This window comes from Trichomycterus rosablanca, chromosome 1, assembly GCF_030014385.1.
Source record: "Trichomycterus rosablanca isolate fTriRos1 chromosome 1, fTriRos1.hap1, whole genome shotgun sequence".
NCBI classification, from domain to species: Eukaryota; Metazoa; Chordata; class Actinopteri; order Siluriformes; family Trichomycteridae; genus Trichomycterus; species Trichomycterus rosablanca.
The window spans coordinates 13,327,300-13,350,605 of record NC_085988.1 but is presented as its reverse complement, the minus strand read 5'-3'; the positions used below and the strand labels follow the sequence as shown (position 1 = coordinate 13,350,605).

The 23,306-nt window shown below is 39.8% G+C and overlaps 1 protein-coding gene across 4 annotated transcripts in view; it reads right to left on the bottom strand.

Annotated features, from left to right (window-relative positions):
- Positions 1–22,246: 22,246 nt before the first annotated feature.
- map7d1b (MAP7 domain containing 1b) overlaps positions 22,247–23,306 on the bottom strand; it is a 69,584-nt gene continuing 68,524 nt past the window's right edge. For all 4 annotated transcript variants that reach the window (XM_063018482.1, XM_063018636.1, XM_063018564.1 and 1 more), the window contains one exon: positions 22,247–22,775. In XM_063018482.1, coding sequence (XP_062874552.1) covers positions 22,765–22,775 — 11 coding nt within the window. In that variant the 3' untranslated portion in view covers positions 22,247–22,764. The remainder of the gene's footprint in view (positions 22,776–23,306) is intronic.

The following is a 23,306-nucleotide window of genomic DNA, read 5'->3' as shown; positions in this document are numbered from 1 at the left end:
TTTATATGCTGGTATCAAACCTTCCTTGCTTTCAAGACACTAGAAAAAGCAATTTCTCATCAATTCTGCTCTTTTTCACATAGATCCAGTTTTTCCTTGCCTCTGTTGCCCTCAGCTTCTTAACAGGGGTTTTTGAATAGGGGAAATAAATTAGACTTGACTGGGGCTCATACAATTAAAAATCATCATGTTTGCAAAAGACAGGCTTTACCATCGACATCATGTTGCCAGAAGTTGTACAGTGGGTGTCGCACACCAGCATGGTTCCTGATCTTCTTGGTTCTACAGTGTGCCCTCAAGAGCTTTATCTGTGTTCATTTACATTCATGGCATTTATTCAAACACTTTTATTCAAAATGACTTACAGCTGTGAATGCCTATATATTCAGCGGACGTGAATATGTAGGTGAATACAAGTGACCTGTCTGTACTCAATGGGTAGTTATTGATCCAAGAATCTAAGAATTAGGAAAAAAGCAGCATGCTTTCCAAAAATAAAGTGTTATATTCAAACCATCATGATAATATTTAAGTTTTTACTGAATACAGTACAAGCAACTGAAGATTAAGGGCTTTGCTCAAAGGCCAAACACTGGCAACCAGTTGGTGGTGGGGCCTAAACCAGCAACCTCGTGATCAGTACTCAACAGTAGTGCTTGTTAACAAGCACTGTACACACAGCACACGCCTTTGCCTCAGTACAAGAGGAATAAAACCAATCCTCCGGTTCCATCTTTAACACCTGTTACACGCATCTAATTCTGACAGAGGCTAATCCCAGAGCGCTGGCACTGCTTACCAACCCAGCTATCTGTGTCCATCAACACAAGCCATTTGTAGAATCACCATGATTAATAGCAGACTGTAATATCAGACCTGCCTCAGATTCATATCGTAAACAAATTTACGAGCTTTGTAAATCATCTGAAATGACTTCACTCACTAGAAACTGGCTTAAACAGAGGTGTATGTACAGTTGAAGTTAAACGTTTACATACTTTGTACATTTGTGAGGAACATGTTTGTCATGATGGAGGTGTTGCACAACTACATGGTCCCTGAGCTCTTGGGTTTTGGAGTTTTTTACTGCATTTACAGCACTTTTATTCAAAACGATTTGCTTAAAAGTCCAACAGTAGTATCTTGGCAGTTACCCTGAATGCTTACATACTTTGCATATTTGTGAGGAACATGTTTGTCGTGACAGTCTCATGATTTTAATAATTTCTTCAACTTTTTTTTTCTGTAATAGAATAATTAGATCATGTACTTTTAGCACCAAAAACCCTTTCAGTATGACGTCTTTTATAAGTTTATTGTGTTTTTTTCTTCTAAAAGATTGACAACATTTGCTGGATTAGAGTACTCATTTGGTGGTGTATAATGTTCTATTTTGCCTTTTAGACTCTGGCTTGGTGACTTCTCTACCTATATAAAATGGTTAGTTTGACTGTACCCACAAGATTGAGCCAAAAAAGCTCTGTACAGATCTCAGAAACATAATCATAGATTAAAAAAAACATTTCTAAAAAGCTTAGGACATTGTGTACAATGTAGTAAAATGAAGAGTCTCTGATTATTAATTTGGGCGGCACGGTGGCTAAGTGTGGTAGCACTGTCGCCTCACAGCAAGAAGGTCCTGGGTTCGATCCCCAGGTGGGGCGGTCTGCATGTTCTCCCTGTGTCTGCGTGGGTTTCCTCCCACAATCCAAAGACATGCAAGTGAGGTGAATTGAAGATACTAAATTGTCCATGACTGTGTTTGATATAACCTTGTGAACTGATGAATCTTGTGTAATGAGAAACTACTGTGTCTGTCATGAATGTAACCAAAGTGTAAAACATGACGTTAAAATCCTAATAAACAAACTAATTATTAATTTTCTTGAATCTTAAATAATTAATTCTTTCAATGTCTGTTCAGGGTCCCAGTGTGTCTGATCACAGGACAAACACACACACACACACACACACACACACACACACACACACACACACACACACACACACACACTCAGGGCAATTTTGCATCTATAATTCACCTAAATTGAAATGTTTTTAGACTGGGATGAAACCAGAGCAGGGGAGAACATGCAAAGTCCACACAGAAGAGACCCAGACTACATCACCTGGGAATCAAACCCAGGATCTTCTTGCTGTGAGGCGACAGTGCTACCCCTGAATCTTTTTACTTGCCAATGTTTTCACTGATCAACTTCATAGTATTTTGTTATAGAAACTTTGGAATTCAGTTCCTGTAACACACTCCAAAAAAGGTAAAATAGAGGTAAAATAAGAGCCTATAGAATATTCAGGTTGCAGCATTCTGCCATAAGTGGCTTAACTGGTAACAGGTAACAATATTTTAATTGGGTATAAAATGAGGATCCACCAAAGCAATGATGTGTCATTGCTCATTACTTTGTGTCAAACCTACTAAGAGAATTGTTAGTCAGTTCAAAATGAACATTTCTCAGTGCAAGACCACTAATTATTTAGATATTTACCATCTACTGTATGTAATATTGTGAAAAGATTCAGGGAATCTGGAGAGATCTCAGTCCATGTGGGGCACAGCCAGAAACCACTGTTGAATGTGCATGACCTTTGAGCTCAAACCTGTAACAGTTAGTGCCGTCACTTCCCAAACCATTAAAAAGCCTCATTAATAGTGAAGGTGATGGAACACAGAGGTAAACACGCCTCTGTCCCAACTTATTTTGAGTGTGTTGAAGGCCTAAAATTCTAAATGTGTTTACATTTACAAACTACAATGACGTTGATCAGTGAAAACATCGAAACTCGGGCGGCAAGGTGGCTAAGTGGGTAGCACTGTCGCCTCACAGCAAGAAGGTCCTGGGTTCGATCCCCAGGTGGGGCAGTCCGGGTCCATTCTGTGTGGAGTTTGCATGTTCTCCCTATGTCCGCGTGGGTTTCCTCCGGGTGCTCCGGTTTGCTCCCACAGTCCAAAGACGTGCAAGTGAGGTGAATTGGAGACACTAAATTGTTCATGACTGTGTTCAGTATAACCTTGTGAACTGATGAATCTTGTGTAACGAGTAACTACCGTTCCTGTCATGAATGTAACCAAAGTGTAAAACATGACATTAAAATCCTAATAAACAAACTAACATTGAAACTCTTTTCTTTCTACTTTCAAATGTCCCAGCTTTTCTAGAATAGTGTTTGTACAAGTTAACCATTTCTAATGAAATCCAGAGCTCAAGGCCATCTGTGCAAACAACTAGAAGTATATAAGTACAAAGTACGTGGAACAGTGGGGCACTTTTATTTGCTTATTGATTTGTTTGGGTTTTTTTTTACCAAGTTGAGGGGGAAACCACAAACTGTTACCTTATACTGGGGTAAAAATTTATCTGGCTGGTCAGATGTAATAGCTAGTTCTGTGCAAAGGCTTGAATATTTGAAATCAAAGGAATTACATAAGAAATTTCACTACCTGTCATTTTTCATTGTTTATTCTTGGTACTAAACCCAATTTTAGCTGGTTTTAAATTTGCCATGAAGTTCTAAGTGTTGTATTGGTCACTACATTAACAGACATATACAAACATTATTAGCAAGAAGCGAGGAACGGTGTTAAGGATTTGAAGTTTGCGAACAGTAAAATAGACCACTTTACAAAACATTATATTGCTCGATAGCACAGCCACAAAATAACATAATAGCACAGCCACAGAATCAAATGGTCACTTTGTGACCCTCTAAAGTAAGTGCTCTATGGATTTCTTCTAAATCTATCCACCTGTTCAGAACTCTGCTGCCTGGATTCTCACTTGTTTCAAAAAATCTGATCATATTACACCCGTCCCTGCCCAACTTCACTGGTTACCCATTTCCAAACGCATTCAATACAAAATCCTTATTCCTCTTTTAAAGCACTTCATGGTCTCGGTCCCAAATATTTACATAACCTTTTACATCGGTACACTCCCTCGCGTACTTTACGGCCTGCTGACGCTGGTCTCCTGATTGTGCCCAGATTCAGGCTCTCGACCATGGGTGGGAGATCCTTTTCCGTCTCTGCTCCTCTTCTTTGGAACTCTCTTCCTCTTTCCCTGCGCTCTACCTCTTCTTCTACTGTCTCATGATTCATTAGTCTATGTAATTTGTACGCTTTTCGTGTGTTTGTCTCAATTCTTTTTTTTAAAATAATTTATAATTTTCTCCCCTAATCTATTCGTGTCCAATTACCCTGAATGCGTCCTTTATAACACCTCTATATACGCCTCTCAACTGACATACGCCCCCTCCGGCACGTACAGACTGCATTTTTCACCTGCACGAGTCGAGTTCATACACACTAATGGACACTGTGTACGGAGGGCCACACCCCCATCAGCATTATTCCTCAGCCCTGTGCAGGCGCCATCAGTCAGCCAGCAGGGGCCGCAGTCGCACCAGTTATGAGAACTTTTTATCCGACTTTTTACCCCAACCCTGAACAACAGCCAATCGTTGCTCATACTGCCGTCCAGCCCAGTCGGAAGGCAGAGCTGAGATTCGATACGATGTATTCAAAACCCCAACTCTGGTGCGCTAGTGTACTTTACCGCTGCGCCACCTGAGCGGCCTCCGTTTGTCTCAATTCTTGTATCTTAATGTACTCTTCTGTTCTTTGTAAAGCATCCTTGGGTAATATAAGTCAAACTTATTATTATTATTATTATTATTATTATTAAAATTCCTCCACAGCAATGTAAAAGACTCATCACAAGTATCACAAACATTTGATTACATTTGTTACTACCCAGGATGGAACAACCAGATGTTAGCTTCATGGTAAGGCAAGGCAGGTTTATTTGTATAGCACCTTTCATACACAGAGGCAATTCAAATTGCTTTAAATAAGGAAATATAAAAAATAAGCACAGTACGATTTGGTGCTTATGGGGGTGATTACTTTTTCACAAGGTTTATATATGTTTCAAATAAATCTTTATCTTCAAAACATATATGATGATTAAAAAGCTGCATTTTGTGTTTCCTCATGCTGTCTTTATCTTTTATTACAATTAGTTGGAGGAACGAAACATTTTAATCTGACAAATTAGCAAAAATGAAAGAAATAAAGTGGGGGCAAATACTTTTTATAGCACTGTATAGATCTTAAAATAAATGTCTTAAACTTGAGTTTTATTTTAGCATAGAGAGGAAGTAAACTAACAATCACTGACATGGTGCTGCAGTTTAGTATGTGGGATTCATTAGAGAAAATGTTCCTGTCAAACTGCTGAATTTAAACTTTACACTCCTCAGGTGGAACAACAGTCTATGCTAGACATTTAGCAGCATCCTTAATCAAAATGCATTGATATTAACATTTGAGTTAAATGGTTTTATAACAGCTTTATATTGAATTAAAATGTGTCCTCTTACCTCTGGTGACTCGAGCAAGTGGTGGAAAGTGAAAATGAAAGTCCTGATATGCTCAAATACACAAAAGTTCCTGCTTCTAAACAATAAACTGTAGAGGTCGTGTATGTTTCAAAAAGAAGATATTTAATCTGCTCTTGTATTGAGCTTTAGAATCAGCTGTTGACACAAGGCAGGTTGGGTGGACCGATTCCTGCTGTTTACTACGGACCCATAGACAGACAGATAGACATAGATAGAGAGATAGATAGATAGATAGATAGATAGATAGATAGATAGATAGATAGATAGATAGATAGATAGATAGATAGATAGATAGATAGATAGATAGATAGATAGATAGATAGATAGATAGACAGGCAGACAGATAGACAGACAGACAGACAGATAGACAGACAGACAAACAGAAAGACAGATAGATAAACAGACAGACAGACAGACAGACAGACAGACAGACAGACAGACAGACAGACAGATAGATAGATAGATAGATAGATAGACAGAAAGATTAATTGATCACTTTATTAATCCCAAAGGGAAAGTTAAGTATCACAGCAGCTCAAGTACATAAAAGTAAAACAAAAGTATTAAGGTAAGTAAGTATTACTGTACAATATTATGTAAAGTGTATAAACAGAATGAAAATATGCATTATTTAATATAATAAACTATCATGAAAGTGCCCGGTGCAGTAAACATTAATAGACGTGCAATGTAGGCTTCATAAAACATAGTCCTAATAGTGGTTCAGTTACAACTGTTGGGCCCCTGAGCAAGGCCCTTAACCCTTAATTGCTCAAATTTTATTCAGTTTATAGCACCTGCATCACCTAAGCGTCTAGTTAAAGCTACAGTACTATAAGAACAGAGGTAGTTTATTAAAGCAGGATGCATTCAGTACATCATGAGTATCACTACATCACTGCTGTACAGATAACATGTGAATGCAGTGTATGTACTAAACAGGCCTGAAAAACTGGTCTTATCTGGAACTGCTTTCAGTTAGTCACTTAAAGTCAAGATATTATTCAGAAGCACGATCGTTTCTGTTTAAAAGAAGTTTGCACTTTAACCCATGATGCAGTGGATGAGCCATTTATTTGAAGTTTACTGCTTTCTAAAGTTTGAAGTTTAAAGTAAGTTAAACTTACAGTGGGGAAACAAAAATCCAACCACCTGCTGTTTTATTAAATGTTAAATAAAGAATAAGTGTAAAATAATAATAATAATAAGTTAGATTTTTAAAGCACCTTTCTCATACTCAAACTCTTGTTTACAGGAGGGAATTGATAAAAATACTGAGAAAACAGGTATGTTTTAAGTTGAGGGATGAAAGTGAGGAGCAGAAACAGAGAGATTGTGGTAAAGATTTCCATAGTTTAGGGGCCAAGACACTGAAAGATCCATCCTTTGCCGAGACCAGTCTGGAGTTAGGGATGGCCAGAAGACCAGCATCAGAGGACCAGTATAAGTGTATAAGTTTAGCTAAATGAGGGGGTGCATGACCTTGCAAAGACTTGTAGGTGAGCAGGAGGAGTTTAAACTGAATGCGTTGTGCAACAGGTAGCCAGTGTAACTGATACAGATTAGGAGTGACGTGGGCCGATTTTCTAACCTCTAAGAGAGAGAATAAATAAATAAGAATAAATGTATACGAAAATAAATGCAACAAGAATGGCCTGGTTAGATTCCCTGGTCATTTCTGTGTGGAGTTTGCATGTTCTCCATGTGTCCACACGGGTTTCCTCCCAAATTCAAGTCCAAATACATGCAGCCAGGCTAACTGAAGCTACAAAAATTGTCATAAGTGTGTGTGTGTGTGTCCTGTGATAGACTGGCGCTCATGTGGCACAGCGATAAAATATGATAGCCCCCTACATTTAGGATCTGGGGATTTAGCTGTGCTATCAGCCAATGTAGAAAAATACACTTTATGACCAAAAGTATGTGAACACCCTTTCCAATCAAGTTTAGGTGTTTCAGCCACAACCATTGCTATGGTATATATAAAATTATCAAAAATAAATTATACACTTTCTTGGAATATAATGGCCCAGGCCCTGTCCAGAGTGTTTCTGCCTTTTGCTTAGTGTTTACTGGTTGAATCAGACCCACCATGACCCGAACACGGTAAAGCAGTTGATGAAAATGAACAATGACATCATGATAATTTCATTGAGAAGTTGCAAAGTATTCTGAAGGTTTTCTCAAATGACCTTTAACCACTGAAAATCTAATTCTTACAGGCCACTTTAGGGACCTTGATCTGAAAAATATAGACTAATTTAGTCAAACTGCAAGTAAGCAATAAACATGATGAATTCATGAATGTAGAGATCTATTGTAGCTCATCTCTAGCAAAGGTTATAAGAAGCAACATGTTGATACTGAGAGACTTATCAACAGATGGGACTTGATATGGATAATAAAGAACAGGGTAGCCCAAAAGCCCATGAATTTACAAACATGCTTATAGCATTAATGCAAAATTATAACAATACAATAATAGTACAATGTACTATGTGGTCCCCAACCACTGGGCTGCAGACCGGTACCGGAACAATTAGAGACCGCTAGAAAAGCAGTTTCACTGCTTCCATTTCGGGTGTTATTGTCTTATTGTCACCCCTAGGTGGGAGCAGCGTCTTGTTGTAGTAAAAAAAGCTCATTTTACATCGTTTGTGATGCAATGTTATTAAATCCTCCCTTCCACACCGGTCCGTGAAATTATATCTTATATGAAACCAGTCCGTGGTGCAAAAAAGGTTGGGAAACGCTGCTTCAACACTTTTGAGAAGTTAACAATTAATTTCTTGACATTTTTTTTGCTTTTATGGTCTGCTTTTTTAAAATTTGCTCCCAATGTTAATTAATTTAAGCTCCGGGCCCAACAGGACACAGACAGCAGAAATGAAAAACTGTTACTACAGAACAAATAGATCACCTAATGTTTGCTGCTTGCTTGCTTGGCTTGATACTTAACATAATTTAGCTTACAAAAAAGAAATGCATCATGTTTTGTACAAGAAGAAAGTTTTCATGGGAGATTAAAAGCATTATTTGCATGATGTTAGATTTGCTACAGAGTCAATGACTGACCCACCCCTTAATCTTTAACTGTATCAAGTGAATTATTAAAAATTGTAAGTGTAAAACCATCTTCCTTGAAACCTTAAACATCTTTATTATCTTCATTCTGTGGTAGAGCTTGTAAAAATAAACGTGCAAGTACAAACGTCTGCTAAGAGGAAATAAGCTATGCAAAGTTACCCCCCTCCAGACGAACCGTATTTGAATCCTATTTGTTTCCTCGAGCAGGAACACTGCTGTTGTACACAAACTGGTTTGTAAAGTAAAATAACCATGATAGAACTGGTAAGTGCATGAGAGATTGAAATCAGGTTTTTCATCCACTCTGAAATGCCTTCAGTAAACAAATACACTCGTCCAGAACTGAGAGGCTCACGATAACTTAAGAAGGGAAATGATTAACGAATAATTGTAAACTTTAATTAGTAAGAAAGGTAATAACCATGACTTTGTTTTTACTCTTCTTCCTGCCTTCAGTAGAGTATCCTACACAAGAGGCATCCTCATGACTCCTGCCTCCAAGATGTCTTCACCTCCTAGAGGTCTCTTTGCCTATCTACACTATGTTGCCAAAAGTATTCGCTCATCTGCCTTCACACGCATATGAACTTGAGTGACGTCCCATTCTTAATCCATAGAGTTTAATATGATGTCGGCCCACCCTTTGCAGCTATAACAGCTTTAACTCGTCTGGGAAGGCTTTCCACAAGGTTTAGGAGTGTGTTAATGGAAATTTTTGACCATTCTTCCAGAAGCGTGTTTGTGAGGTCAGGCACTGATGTTGGACGAGAAGGTCTGGTTCTAATTCATCTCAAAGGTGTTCTATCGGGTTGAGGTCAGGACTCTGTGCAGGCCAGTCAAGTTCTTCCACACCAGACTCGCTCATCCGTGTCTTTATGGACCTCGCTTTGTGCACTGGTGCGCAGTCATGTTGGAAAAGGAAGGGGCCATCCCCAAACTATTCCCACAAAGTTGGGAGCATGAAATTGTCCAAAATCTCTTGGTATGCTGAAGCATTAAGAGTTCCTTTCACTGGAACTAAGGGGCCGAGCCCAACTCCTGAAAGACACCCCCACACCATAATCCCCCCTCCACCAAACTTTACACTCGGCACAATGCAGTCAGACAGGTACCGTTCTCCTGGTAACAGCCAAACCCAGACTCGTCCATTGGATTGCCAGATGGAGAAGCGTGATTTATCACTTCAGAGAACACGTCTCCACTGCTCTAGAGTCCAGTGGCGGCGTGCTTAACACCACTGCATCCGACGCTTTGCATTGCGCTTGGTGATGTAAGGCTTGGATGCAGCTGCTCGGCCATGGAAACCCATTCCATGAAGCTCTCTACACACTGTTCTTGAGCTAATCTGAAGGCCACATGAAGTTTGGAGGTCTGGAGCGATTGACTCTGCAGAAAGTTGGCAACCTCTGCGCACTATGCGCTTCAGCATCCGCTGACCCGCTCTGTCATTTTACGTGGCTACCACTTGGTGGCTGAGTTGCTGTCGTTCCCAATCTCTTCCACTTTGTTATAATAGCACTGACAGTTGACTGTGGAATATTTAGTAGTGAGGAAATTTCACGACTGGACTTCTTGCACAGGTGGCATCCTATCACTGTACCACGCTGGAATTCACTGAGCTCCTGAGAGCGACCCATTCTTACACTAATGTTTGTAGAAGCAGTCTGTATATGCTTAGGTGCTTGGTTTTATACACCTGTGACCATGAGGTGATTGGAACACCTGAATTCAATTATTTGAATGTGAGTGAATGTATGTATGTATGTGTTGATGAATATTAACCAGAGGAAAAAAAACATCAATTTGATTAAAATCGATTGAGTTAAAACAATAGCTGGCTAAATATGGAAACTGGGATATCAGTAACAAGGTCTTTGTAACGAACTGGGCGAGACAACACAAGAGAGGGGCGGACACACACAGGAATGCTGCTGAACAATGAGTGTAATAATAACAAAAGACAAGACAAGGTACAAGATTACACTACTACACAAACTATGCTAACTGCTAAGCTAAGTGCTAGACTAAACACACATGAACTAAGCTACAGTAAATGCAAATGCTAATTCTTATTTAAACGTACATGAAACATAAACCTAAACAATCCTAAACCCTAAGCTAATCTATCTCCTACACTAACTGCTAACAAATGCTAAAGCTACACATGAACTAACTAACAGAAAACTTGAACACGACTAACCCTAAACGAGACTTCTAAACATGGGCATAAATATAAACAAGAGTTTAAACAAGAGTATAATTAAGAGTATACAAGGCCGAGCATACCAAACCAAATCGGACCAAAGTCAAATTCAGAATAGTCTCCCATGACTGTTCCCAAGCTGCCTTCTTAAATCTCATGAGCTTATTACCTCAGACAGCTGGTGCAGCAGTAATCAGCAGTATTAAAAATTTATTAATATTAAAGGCCTGTAAATCCTTACTGGGGACTCTTGGGTTTTTTGTCATTTCTGCAAGTAAACAAGGTGACCTTTGGTAAATCCCTGGCTGCAATGCAGCTACAACCAGGCAGGATGGCAATTAATCACAGGCCTCTCCCAGATTAATTAACAGAAATAATTACTTTGTTGTTGTTTGTTTTTCTTGGTATGGTGTTTACACAAACTTAAATGCTCAGGACCAACAACCAAATAGTCTATGTTTATAAAAGTTATGGTTATTAGGTAATTAAGTGCATTAGATTAGCAGCTCCTGGTTTTACATTACCTTATTTGGTACACTATTGGACAAAAAGTATTTTTAGATTAGATTAGATTAGATTAGATTCAACTTTATTGTCATTACACATGTACAAGTACAAGGCAACAAAATGCAGTTTAGCATCTAGAAGTGCAATAAGCAGCAAGTGCAGGATGTACAGTATCTATGATATACATTATTTACAGGATATGGGCAAGTGGTATGAACAAGATATACAGATGAATATATTATTTAATGTACTATAAACATGATATATAGATTGCTATAGACATAATATACAGGTTAAGGTGCTATGCAGATTAAGATGATACAGATTACGGTGCTATGAACATAATAGAGGAATGTATATACACTGCCTGGCCAAAAAAAAAGGTCGCCACCTGGATTTAACTAAGCAAATAGGTAAGAGCATCCCATTAGATAAGTACTGCATGGGTGATTATGTTTCAGCTGGCAACAAGTTATTCAACCCTGATGCAGTGAGTAGCTTCTCATTTGTTAAACAACCATGTCGAAAGACACGTCCTGTGGTCGTGGAAAAGATGTTAATCTGTTTCAGAAAGATCAAATTATTGGCATGCATCAAGCAGAGAAACCATCTAAGGAGATTGAACTGTCCAACGCATTATTAAAAAGTGGAGGGACAGTGGGGGGGGGGGGGGGGGGACATCATCTTCGAGGAAGGACTGTGGTCGGAAAAAAATCTTGAATGATCGTGATCGGCGATCACTTAAACGTTTGGTGAAATCAAATGGTAGAAAAACTCCAGTAGAACTCAGGGATGTTTAATAGTGACAGTAAGAGCATTTCCACACACACAATGTGAAGGGAACTCAAGGGATTGGGACTAAACAGCTGTGTAGCCTTAAGAAAACCACTTGTCAGTGAGGCTAACCGGCAAAAACTCTGGACAGAAATGAATGTTGTGACATTGCAGAAGCTTGTGGAAATGATAATCAAAGCTAAATGCGGTCCAACCAAATATTAGAGTGTGTGACCTTTTTTTGGCCAGGCAGTGTATAAAACATAGTAGACAGATGTATACGGTATAGATGGAAATTATGAATAAATGAGATACGTACAAATGAGGTATGAGGTATGTACCAATGATATGTTTTACTAAGCAGAAAAGGGTTGTAGTGCAACCTTTACCAGGAGGAGAGATGTGGGGGGCTAACGGGGGACAGAGTTCAGTAAGGAGACAGCTCTGGGGGAAAAGCTGTTCCTCAATCTGCTGGTCTTGGTCCGGAGGCTGCATTCCAGTCCGTGAATCTAAGTAATACGTTAAATATTCCAGTAAACAAGCAGTTAAACACACAGGTGTTTGTTATGTGGTTTTATGCACATGTTATTATTATTATTATTATTATTATCAGTAGTAGTGGTATAGATTAGTAATGCAGCATATTTTCCTGTAAGCAAAACAACAACAAAATATAGGTGAGTCCACCCCCCTCTCCCCCATGATCAAGATTCCACTTAGGAAAAAAAGTTTCAACTTGTCACTGACAGGAGAAGTGTGAGGTGCCAAGAGAATTAAGAGAGAAGGATTTATTTACAGAAGATGAGTGGACGGAAGACGAGTGATATTTGGATGCATTTTCATGCAGTAAATCAATCGCAATCAAGATGTCAGTACAAGTGACTCAACTGACCCAAGTGAACCGGATCACATTACTAAGTGAGTCCATAAAATGAACCGAATTTACCACCACTAGCCAGAAGCTTGGTAAAACTTATTAAAACACTATTTTTAAGCACTGGTATATGTTTATGTTGTAACTACAAAGTTCAAATTAGTAAAAGTGTTTTAGTTAATAATGCATGTTCTTTACAGCTGACTGAAAATTGCATCTGGGTGTTGGTGAGTAAGCAATCAAGTAAGTGTCTGTTGCCTTGCGTTGGATTGACGCACTTTCCATGGTGTACTCCAGTCGTTTGTTGAGTGTTTTTGGAAGCTAATAGACCCACTGCAATTATAAAGGATACAACAGGATAAAGACGTTAATAAAATATAAAGAATTAAAATTACCACTGTTTTACACACCTTACACACATATTTAGTTTGATGCAACTTGAATATAAATTGCTTTAAGTGCTTATTCAGTGACCAAGAGATGCAATAACACACACACACACACACACACACACAGTCAGGGTGAGGGCTGTTAATGACCGCAACCAAGACAACAACACAACAAATAAGTCAGTGGCTCAGTTCGTCTGACCTTTCCTAAAGTCCATCCTGTGTACCAGTAAACTGACCTGTTAACTCCATATACGTACATTGTGACTATATGACCAAAAGTACTGGGACACCCCTTTTAATTTTTAATTCATGTATTTCAGCCACAACAATAGCTAACAGATGTGATAAATCAAATATGCAAAGGATGTTATATGCTTTCAACTTTGCTTTGCAGCAACAGTTTAGGGAAGGCCCTTTCTTTCCTGTTTCCAGCATGACTGTGGCCCAAAGCAAGCTCGATGAAGAAACTCCAGTGTCCTGCACAGAGTCCTAATCTCAGATCTACTGAGAATCACAGCTCTGGAATGAACTGAAACAGCAATCAGTGCCCAGCCATACAAATGCTGTCATCTTTTGTCTGAATGGGCACAAATTCACACAGACATACTTCAAAGTCTTGTCATACGCCTTTTTAGAAGAGTGTTTTGAACAAAAAGATCATATAGAGGTCACTCTGTTTTAATACCATTTGCTGTTAAAATGGAATGTCCAACAAGCTCATGCTCAGGTGTCCAAATACTTTTGGCCATAAAGTTTATAATAACAGGCTGTTTAATATAATTCCATGAAAGCAAAGTTCTGTGTAAGCAAAGCTTATTGTAGCAGCTGTGTAGGCTTATCTGTCCAACGAGCATTGAGGACCGCGCCTTTATCACATCTATATATAAACTTCAGTCTAATACAGACTAATTTCTCTCTCTCCAGTACAGTTTCACGATCAATGCTGCTAAATCTATTCATGCAATCGAATAACGTGCAATATCACTTATAACGTCCAATGCACAATTTAAATTATGTTGTGGACTAATAATTTATCCTGCTGTTACCTGAATATCATTCCAGGTCTTGTGTTTGTGTATATATGTCTTATGTCTTCATGTCTATTGTATGTTTTCTATTGTGTGGCTCTTATACAATGTCGAGTCACATTATTATGACCATTTCCTACCTTCAATGGCTGCAGAGCGTAGCTCATGAAGGAAGTCATGTTTCGTGAGCTGGTTTGGTGGGTATATAAGGTGTGGAAGGCCCTCTCAACCGATTTGGGTATGAATCCATCCTTGAAGATCATGTACACCCATACATGCTAATTGTTCTCCCTGGGGTGGATGGGATTCTCCAGCAAGACAATTCGACATGTCACATGGCTAGAAATGTCCCACATTGCTTGGAAGAGCATGAACGAGGCCTTTAAGTACTACCCTGCCCTCCTAATTCCCCAGACTTAAACTTAATTGAGCATCTGTAGGACCGACTTGATCATGGTGTTTGCTAGGTGGATCCTTCACCACGCATCCTCCAGCAGCTGTGGGATTCAATCAGCATGGCTCCAGATACCTGTGACCAGGGCTGGACTGGGAACAAAATTCAGCCCTGGACTTTTTTCTTGACCAGCCCATTACAAGCACATCGCGCCACACATATCACCCCCTAATCAAATGTTAGATGATTGATATTAATAGTTTTCATCTATCTTACCACTAAAGTTAACTCACTATAATAAAAATTAAAATAATAAAAAAATAACTACAAACAAATATATATATTTCCAACACTTTCCTTTGGGATTAATAGTTCTATCCATCTATCACACACATAAAATTTACAATTTCTTAAATGGTTCTATTGGATTTCCCCATCCTGTCTCATTAAACCGCAAGAAATAAAATTAAACCTTTCTTTCATTTAACCTTTAACACTGGTAAATATGCTTTTTTCGCACTTTTATTCACACGTGATTCACGTTTGTTCCAAATTAGTGCATTGCTCCGATGAGCAAAGAAATAAATACTTTATATGTTGACAAGGGAAATGAACCATGTGAGCTCTGCACATAATCACTCTAAAAAATGTCCTGAACAGCTGCATTTTCCTTTCTGTATTATAGAGGACAAGATAGTGTGTACTTTTTCTGAGGAGCAGAGACTAATGGTACCGTCTCAAATTATATCAACCGCCCTATGTAGTGCACTATGTTGGACATGATATCATAGAACTTTTACAAAAATCGTCCTTAAAACGGCTGGTTTAAAGCCCCTGGTATCCAACAGTAGCTTAGATAACTACTTATTAATCATCCAGTGACTGTTAAAAGAAATGTTTTGTACTGTTAGGAAGTACCCTAAGTAGGGTATAGGCGACATTTGAGATGGGCCCACAGTCTCTCCTTAAACGGCGTTACTAACGAAGCAGAGTCACTGAACACTAACTTTTCCTTTTCTGCTCTTTGGCTCTGCTGTAGTTCCTCACTGCCAAACAGGTTGTCCAGTTTCCTGCACTTTTCTGCATCTGCTTGCAGCTTTTTCTGTTTTTTATCACGGGCTTTTTCTGCACCTCCTTTACGCTTTTTCGACCATTTCTCCATCTCGCACTCATTCATAGGCTGCGTCCGGAATCGCATACTTAGAGAGTATGTACTAGATTGGAGGAAGTATGCACTACTCTGCAGGTAAAAAAGTACATACTTCCAGTACAGAAGTATGCAGTATGCACACAACACTGCACAACACACACAACACTTTCCAACGTCAAGTGATGACGTGGGACGTGATGACGTACTATCACCATAGTTACAGACTCATTACAAACCCCACTCGCCAAACTTTTGGATATTTATCGTGTTTTTGTTATTAATTCGTCTTTAAAATGTTTTATTTTATTTATCTTACTTACACTTGTAAACAGAGGACCGCTATCCTCTGTTTATCCGCTATCCTCTTTCTTGTTTCTTATTACGCTTCGAACGCCTACGCAGCTCCAGTTGCATTATGGGATACATTAATGCAAGTGTGCATCGCTTGCATACTCAAACATGGCTGCCCAATAAGTAGGTCATCCGGGTACTTCTCGCGTACCTCTTTGTGTATAACATGTATTCGGACATACTAACCGCTCTCGCGTACTCATTTTGCGTACTATTGAGTATGGAAGTATGCGATTCCGGATGCAGCCATAGTTTTTTTGTACTGGTGGTTGTGATTACGGTTTATCCTGGGGGAGGGACATTTCTGTGATTGGCCAATGGACATGCAGTGAGGATACTGTGGTGTGCCAATGCACACTTCAGGATTATTATTCAGGAATATTTAAAACAGAATTTATTTTTCACTCCCTCAGCGGCCCAAATACAGAGCGGCCCACCGGGAAAACTCCCGACCCTCCCGATGGCCAGTCCATCCCTGCCTGTGACAACCTACCATTGATATACAGGGGTTGGACAAAATAACTGAAACACCTGGTTTTAGACCACAATAATGTATTAGTATGGTGTAGAGCCTCCTTTTGCGGCCAATACAGCGTCAATTCGTCTTGGAAATGACATATACAAGTCCTGCACAGTGGTCAGAGGGATTTTAAGCCATTCTTCTTGCAGGATAGTGGCCAGGTCACTACGTGATGCTGGTGGAGGAAAACGTTTCCTGACTCGCTTCTCCAAAACACCCCAAAGTGGCTCAATAATATTTAGATCTGGTGACTGTGCAGGCCATGGGAGATGTTCAACTTCACTTTCATGTTCATCAAACCAATCTTTCACCAGTCTTGCTGTGTGTATTGGTGCATTGTCATCCTGATACACGGCACCGCCATGGATGCACATGGTCCTCCAGAATGGTTCGGTAGTCCTTGGCAGTGACGCGCCCATCTAGCACAAGTATTGGGCCAAGGGAATGTTCTGGTGGAAACAGGAGAGTTGAGGTGCACATTTAATTCTGCCGTGATTTGGGCAGCCGTGGTTTTATGTTTTTTGGATACAATCCGGGTTAGCACCCGAACATCCCTTTCAGACAGCTTCCTCTTGCGTCCACAGTTAATCCTGTTGGATGTGGTTTGTCCTTCTTGGTGGTATGCTGACATTACCCTGGATACCGTGGCTCTTGATACATCACAAAGACTTGCTGTCTTGGTCACAGATGCGCCAGCAAGACGTGCACCAACAATTTGTCCTCTTTTGAACTCTGGTATGTCACCCATAATGTTGTGTGCATTGCAATATTTTGAGCAAAACTGTGCTCTTACCCTGCTAATTGAACCTTCACACTCTGCTCTTACTGGTGCGATGTGCAATTAATGAAGATTGGCCACCAGACTGGTCCAATTTAGCCATGAAACCTACCACACTAAAATGACAGGTGTTTCAGTTATTTTGTCCAACCCCTGTATATATCAATCTCCTACAGAATTGGCGCTAATGATTGAAAGAACCGCTTTCTGAACCAATCAGAATTTTTAGTAAGAAATGCTGTTATTTGCATTTGTTCAGTTTGCAGCGTCACACAGATGATGTGTCAATGAAACACTTGATTGGCTTTCTAACGAGTTCGAGTTTTACTTCACAACCGGGAAAAGTTTGGAGGTTTTTAATTATAAGCACATTTACAAAATAACGAATTATATGTCTAATGGGACACATGGTTATAAATGTAATAGCATCTGGAAGAACAGAAGCTAAGGTAAGCAGTATTATGGATTTTTTTGCTGTGTTTTGGATTTTGGCCGCTGTGCCGTGATTTGCAATGAAAACAAAACGTATCAGTTGAAGCTTTTAACTGGTACCTAGTAAAGTAAAGGCACGGAGTAAAACGGCAAAATACAGTCGCTAATCTGTTGTTGTTTTTATCTGAACTTACAGATTATCTGTTTATTTCTACACTACACTTCCAATATATGTTTTGACTTGACTCGGACTCTAGCCTAACAACTCGTGACTTGACTCGGACTCTAGCCTAAAGACTCGTGACTTGACTCGGACTCTAGCCTAACGACTCGTGACTTGACTCGGACTCTAGCCTAAAGACTCGTGACTTGACTCGGACTCTAGCCTAAAGACTCGTGACTTGACTCGGACTCTAGCCTAAAGACTCGTGACTTGACTCGGACTCTAGCCTAAAGACTCGTGACTTGACTCGGACTCTAGCCTAAAGACTCGTGACTTGACTCGGACTCTAGCCTAAAGACTTGTGACTTGACTCGGACTCTAGTCTAAAGACTCGTGACAAAATACAGTCACTAATCTGTTGTTGTTTTTTATCTGAACTTACAGATTATCTGTTTATTTCTACACTACACTTCCAATATATGTTTTGTGTAGATTATATTGACTCGTGACTTGACTCGGACTCTAGCCTAACGACTCGTGACTTGACTCGGACTCTAGCCTAACGACTCGTGACTTGACTCGGACTCTAGCCTAACGACTCGTGACTTGACTCGGACTCTAGCCTAAAGACTCGTGACTTGACTCGGACTCTAGCCTAATGACTCGTGACTTGACTCGGACTCTAGCCTAAAGACTCGTGACTTGACTCGGACTCTAGCCTAAAGACTCGTGACTTGACTCGGACTCTAGTCTAAAGACTCGTGACTTGACTCGGACTCTAGCCTAAAGACTCGTGACTTGACTTGGACTTGTATTTTGTGACTTGTGAACATCTCTGGTTTGCAAATGTGCTAACAATGACAATAAATTCTAAGTCCACTTTAGTGGTGTGGCTGTACAACCATCTCCAGCGGTTTGCAACCTGGGTGTAATTTCTGACTCTTTTCTCTCCCTCAAACCTCATATTAGGGCCTTGGTTAAAACTTCTTCTTTACACCTTCACAATGTCGCTCACCTGCGTACCTTGCACTTACTTAAATATGCTGAAATTATAGTTCATGTTTCATCTTGTCCTTGTTAGATAACTGCAGTGCTCTTTCATTAGCCTCCCTAACAAAATCATATGATCAAAACTCTGCTGCTTAAGTTCTTTCACATTCTAAAGTCAGATCATATCACCCCAATTCTAAATTCATATTTAGTTTAAAGTTCCTCTGCTGATGTACAAATCTCTGCACGATCTGTCTCCAGTCTATTTATCTGAACTTCTACACACTTACTGTCCCGCACCATCACGTAGGTCTCTGATGGTTTTCTTTTATCTGAGCCTAAATTCAGATTGGAACTCATTACCACAAAGTCTGCACTTTCGCCCTTTATTTTCTTCTTTTAAAACTGAACTAAAAACACTTTTCTCTCACTACTTCCTCCTTTTCTTTCCTAAGTTGTTTTTTTAAACTATTTTGTAACGCGACCTTGGTTATTTGAAAGGCATGGGTGCCCAGGTGGCACAGCGATATATTCCACTAGTGCACCATAGTGGTGGTAAATTCGGTTCATTTTATGGACTTGGGTTAATCTGAGTCACTCAGTAATGTGATCCAGTTCACTTGGGCCAATTGAGTCACTTGAGTCACTTGTACTGACATCTTGATTGTGATTGATTTACTGCATGAAAATGCATCCAAATATCACTCGTCTTCCGTCCACTCATCTTCTGTTAATAAATCCTTCTCTCTTAATTCTCCTGGCACCTCACACTTCTCCTGTCAGTGACAAGTTGGCACTTTTTTCTAAGTGGAATCTTGATCATGCGGAAGAGGGGGGTGGACTCACCTACCAATCAGATGGGTATATTAATGGGTCAAGGATTTAAAATTACCATGGGAGCTATGATACTCCTTAAGTGGTACAGTACTAAAGTAGTCTGTAAGCATTTGCATTTTTATAATAATAGAACTATATTTTGTTGTTGTTTTGCTTACAAGAAAATATGCTGCATTACTCATCTATACCTCTACTACTGATAATAATAATAATAATAATAGCATGTGCATAAAATCAGCCACATAACGAACACCAGTGTGTGTAACCAATTGTTTATTGAAATATTTAACTTATTACTTATATTCCTGGACTGGAGTGGAGTCGGTTCAGCCAAATCATCTACTTAGCCGCAGCCAGTCAGAGGACTCATAGGATCCGGGTTAATTGAGATTTCGGACTCGTGATTCCTGATTCAGTACAAAGATTCGAATCATTAACCCGGGTGATTCAGGAACCGCCCAGCTTTAGTGCACCAGTGCTGGGAGTTTAAATCTCAGCTCTGCTACAGGCCACAATTGGAGGTGCCTGCAGTAAAACTGCCCACTAGTCTGCTGGGTGGAGAAAGCCTGAGGTCGGATTTTATATGGCCCGCGTCTTCTCTCTAAAATTGCATTTCTTGTGGCCTTGAATTTTTCTAATTCAAGATGCAATTCCCCTTTTTACCAGATGGTGGCAGCAACACTGTGTAAGTACGCGTTCACATGAGGAGCGGTAAATGCTTGAATGAGATGTGTGAATGAGACGTACTCATATATGAGGTGATAAAAGCGACACAGGCTGTACAAACGACTATTAGCGTGAACAAAATTTAACATGATGTACTAAAACAACGACCTAAGAATTTGAGTGATGGAGAGCACTTATGCCCAGTAATAATTTAGAGAAACTCAGAGTTTTATTTTATACTTATTTATACTTTTATTTTACAGAGTTTCTGAAAGTTTAAAGTTCAGTTAGAAATTCAAATAGCTTGTTCTGTATGTTCTGATTTGTTCATCTGAATTTGTCATCAGGGACTGTTGGCCCCCGGGAACTTTCACATGATCAAATCTGGCCCTCCTAGAAAAAAGTTTGGACACCACTGCACTAAAGTATGGTTGAACAAAAAGGGGTTGAAATGTGCACGTGTCAGGCAAATATACCCTCCTTGGTTGAGATCAGTGTCCCCAGAAGGAGAACACTAATTAGTTTTGCTAAAATGGGAGAAAAAGAAACAATAAAAGAAATGCACTATATAAATGCACTTTTTTATTATAACTCTATTATTATTGTTATTCCAGTACATCTACAGAGCACACACAGATACCACTGAGAAAATGTTTACTAGGTTTACAAATGAGTGATCTAGTCATATCCAATTCCCAAGTGTGAATCCGCTGCTGCTTGCATAACTCCCCAATCTGATCAAGGTGAGTTGGATCACCACAGGTCCACTCCAACATGTCCAATCTGCCATCATTTCTTCTCACCAACCTCCCAGTTTTGGGGTCCCACACAGAGTGTGTATCGCGTTTGAAAAGCCACATTAATGTCTTAACCCTCACCTTCTCCACCCCAAATCGCAGATGCCTGGACCAGTCCAACCTTCCCTTCCTCAAACATGACCATTGTGTTCATGTGGACGGTTGGCCAGGTCAGTGAATCTGCTGAGATTCCAGCTCATGAGTTCCAACACTCCACAGTGGTGTGCTAGCACCACCCGAGCGCCTTCTTTCAAGCAAACACACACACACACACACACACATACAGTAGGCAGCCTTGCTGCATACCTCCTACCTGAGCAGCTGCCTCAGTACAGAGGATTCTAATAAGACATCGAACTCATAAGACATTATTTACACGCTCTACTTACGTCACCACAGTTTGAACTTACTAAGCTAACGCAGTTAGCCTCAGGCCATTCAAACCGAGGGGCCGAGGTGGCACAACCCGCTAGCACGCCAGCTAACGTCTCCTTCCGTGTACTGAAAACAGTTAAACTGTCCCTGACGAGCCTGATTTTTAATTATACAAATTAAAAATCAATGAGAATTTATTTACATTTGAAAAGAACTCCGTTGGTTGCTCTGCATTTGTCCGCCATATTTGTGGTTTCTTTGTGAGAAAAGTCGTGCCGCACTGAATGCTGGGATTGCCTTCAGCGCTGAGGAAGCGTCGGACGCTCCCTCGTTATTCAGTCAGATTATCACTCAGAATTAAGGCGCCTCAGTAGGAGCATTTTAAGGAATCTAAAAATTTAGACACGCCCTCTTCTCGGGAGTGTAGGATGATGTAAAATGCATCTATGTAGACAAAGAGACCTAGGTTTTTTTAGACAGACACACACATGGAAATGGAAACACAACTCCCTTTTATGAAGATTTATTCCACAGGTCAGGCAAATTTACATTTACATAATCTTCGCTCTTCTCTTCTCATACGTCTCAAGTTAATTAAATAACTCAAGAATTCAGGACAAAAACACTGTTTTTTCAGAACTAAAAAGAATAAAATACTGATATATCATAAGAACAACGACAATAACAATAACGATTTGTTATAACAATCCTCAAATAGCGTATACTTCCAGGGTTGTGTGTAAAACTCGTCCGGCAGTCTGTAAGGTGCACCATGAACACGCTGGGTGACGTTTGGATTATAGTGGAAATACACAAACAATGCTTTAGTTTATTTTTCTTTTTGTACGCTACGAAGATAAGATGAACGTTCATGTATCATGTATCTCTGTCCTCATGTACGTAAAAAAATCCATCTCAGCGTAGTTCAGAAGACGTGAAGCTCAGTCGCTCGGGTTGGCAGGTTTGGCACAATCTCACCTCTTGCTGCTGAAACGTCGGGGTAAAGATCTCACCCCTCCTGTCCATCACAGCACTTCTGTACAGCACAGGAGAAAAGTATGTATAGTTATTGATTTATTTATTAGGATTTTTATGCATGTTTCATGAACACAAGGTTCATCAGTTCAAGTTTTTAATGTTTTTAGACTGTGGGAGGAAACCCACACAGACACGGGGAGAACATCCACACAAAAAGGACCCGGACCGCTCCATCTGGGAATCAAACCCAGGACCTTCTTGCTGTGAGGTGACAGTGCTACCCGCCGAGCCACCGTGCCTGTATGTGTAAAATATCTCATGCTAAACCCCGGTAATAACACTAAATAAACCTATTAGCTTAGCCTGAATAGTACATATTATGTACACAATGAAAAAGTAAATGCCCCCTTGGTTAATCAATCATAACGACTCAATTAGCAAGACTTGATATTATCTAGCCTTGTAGAATATAGTACATTTCATTCAGTCAATCATTGTCTGTTTTACCACCCTGTACAGGTTGCCAGTCCATTACAGGGCAAACACATATACACACTTAAGACAATTTCAGCAGCTCCAATAAACCTGA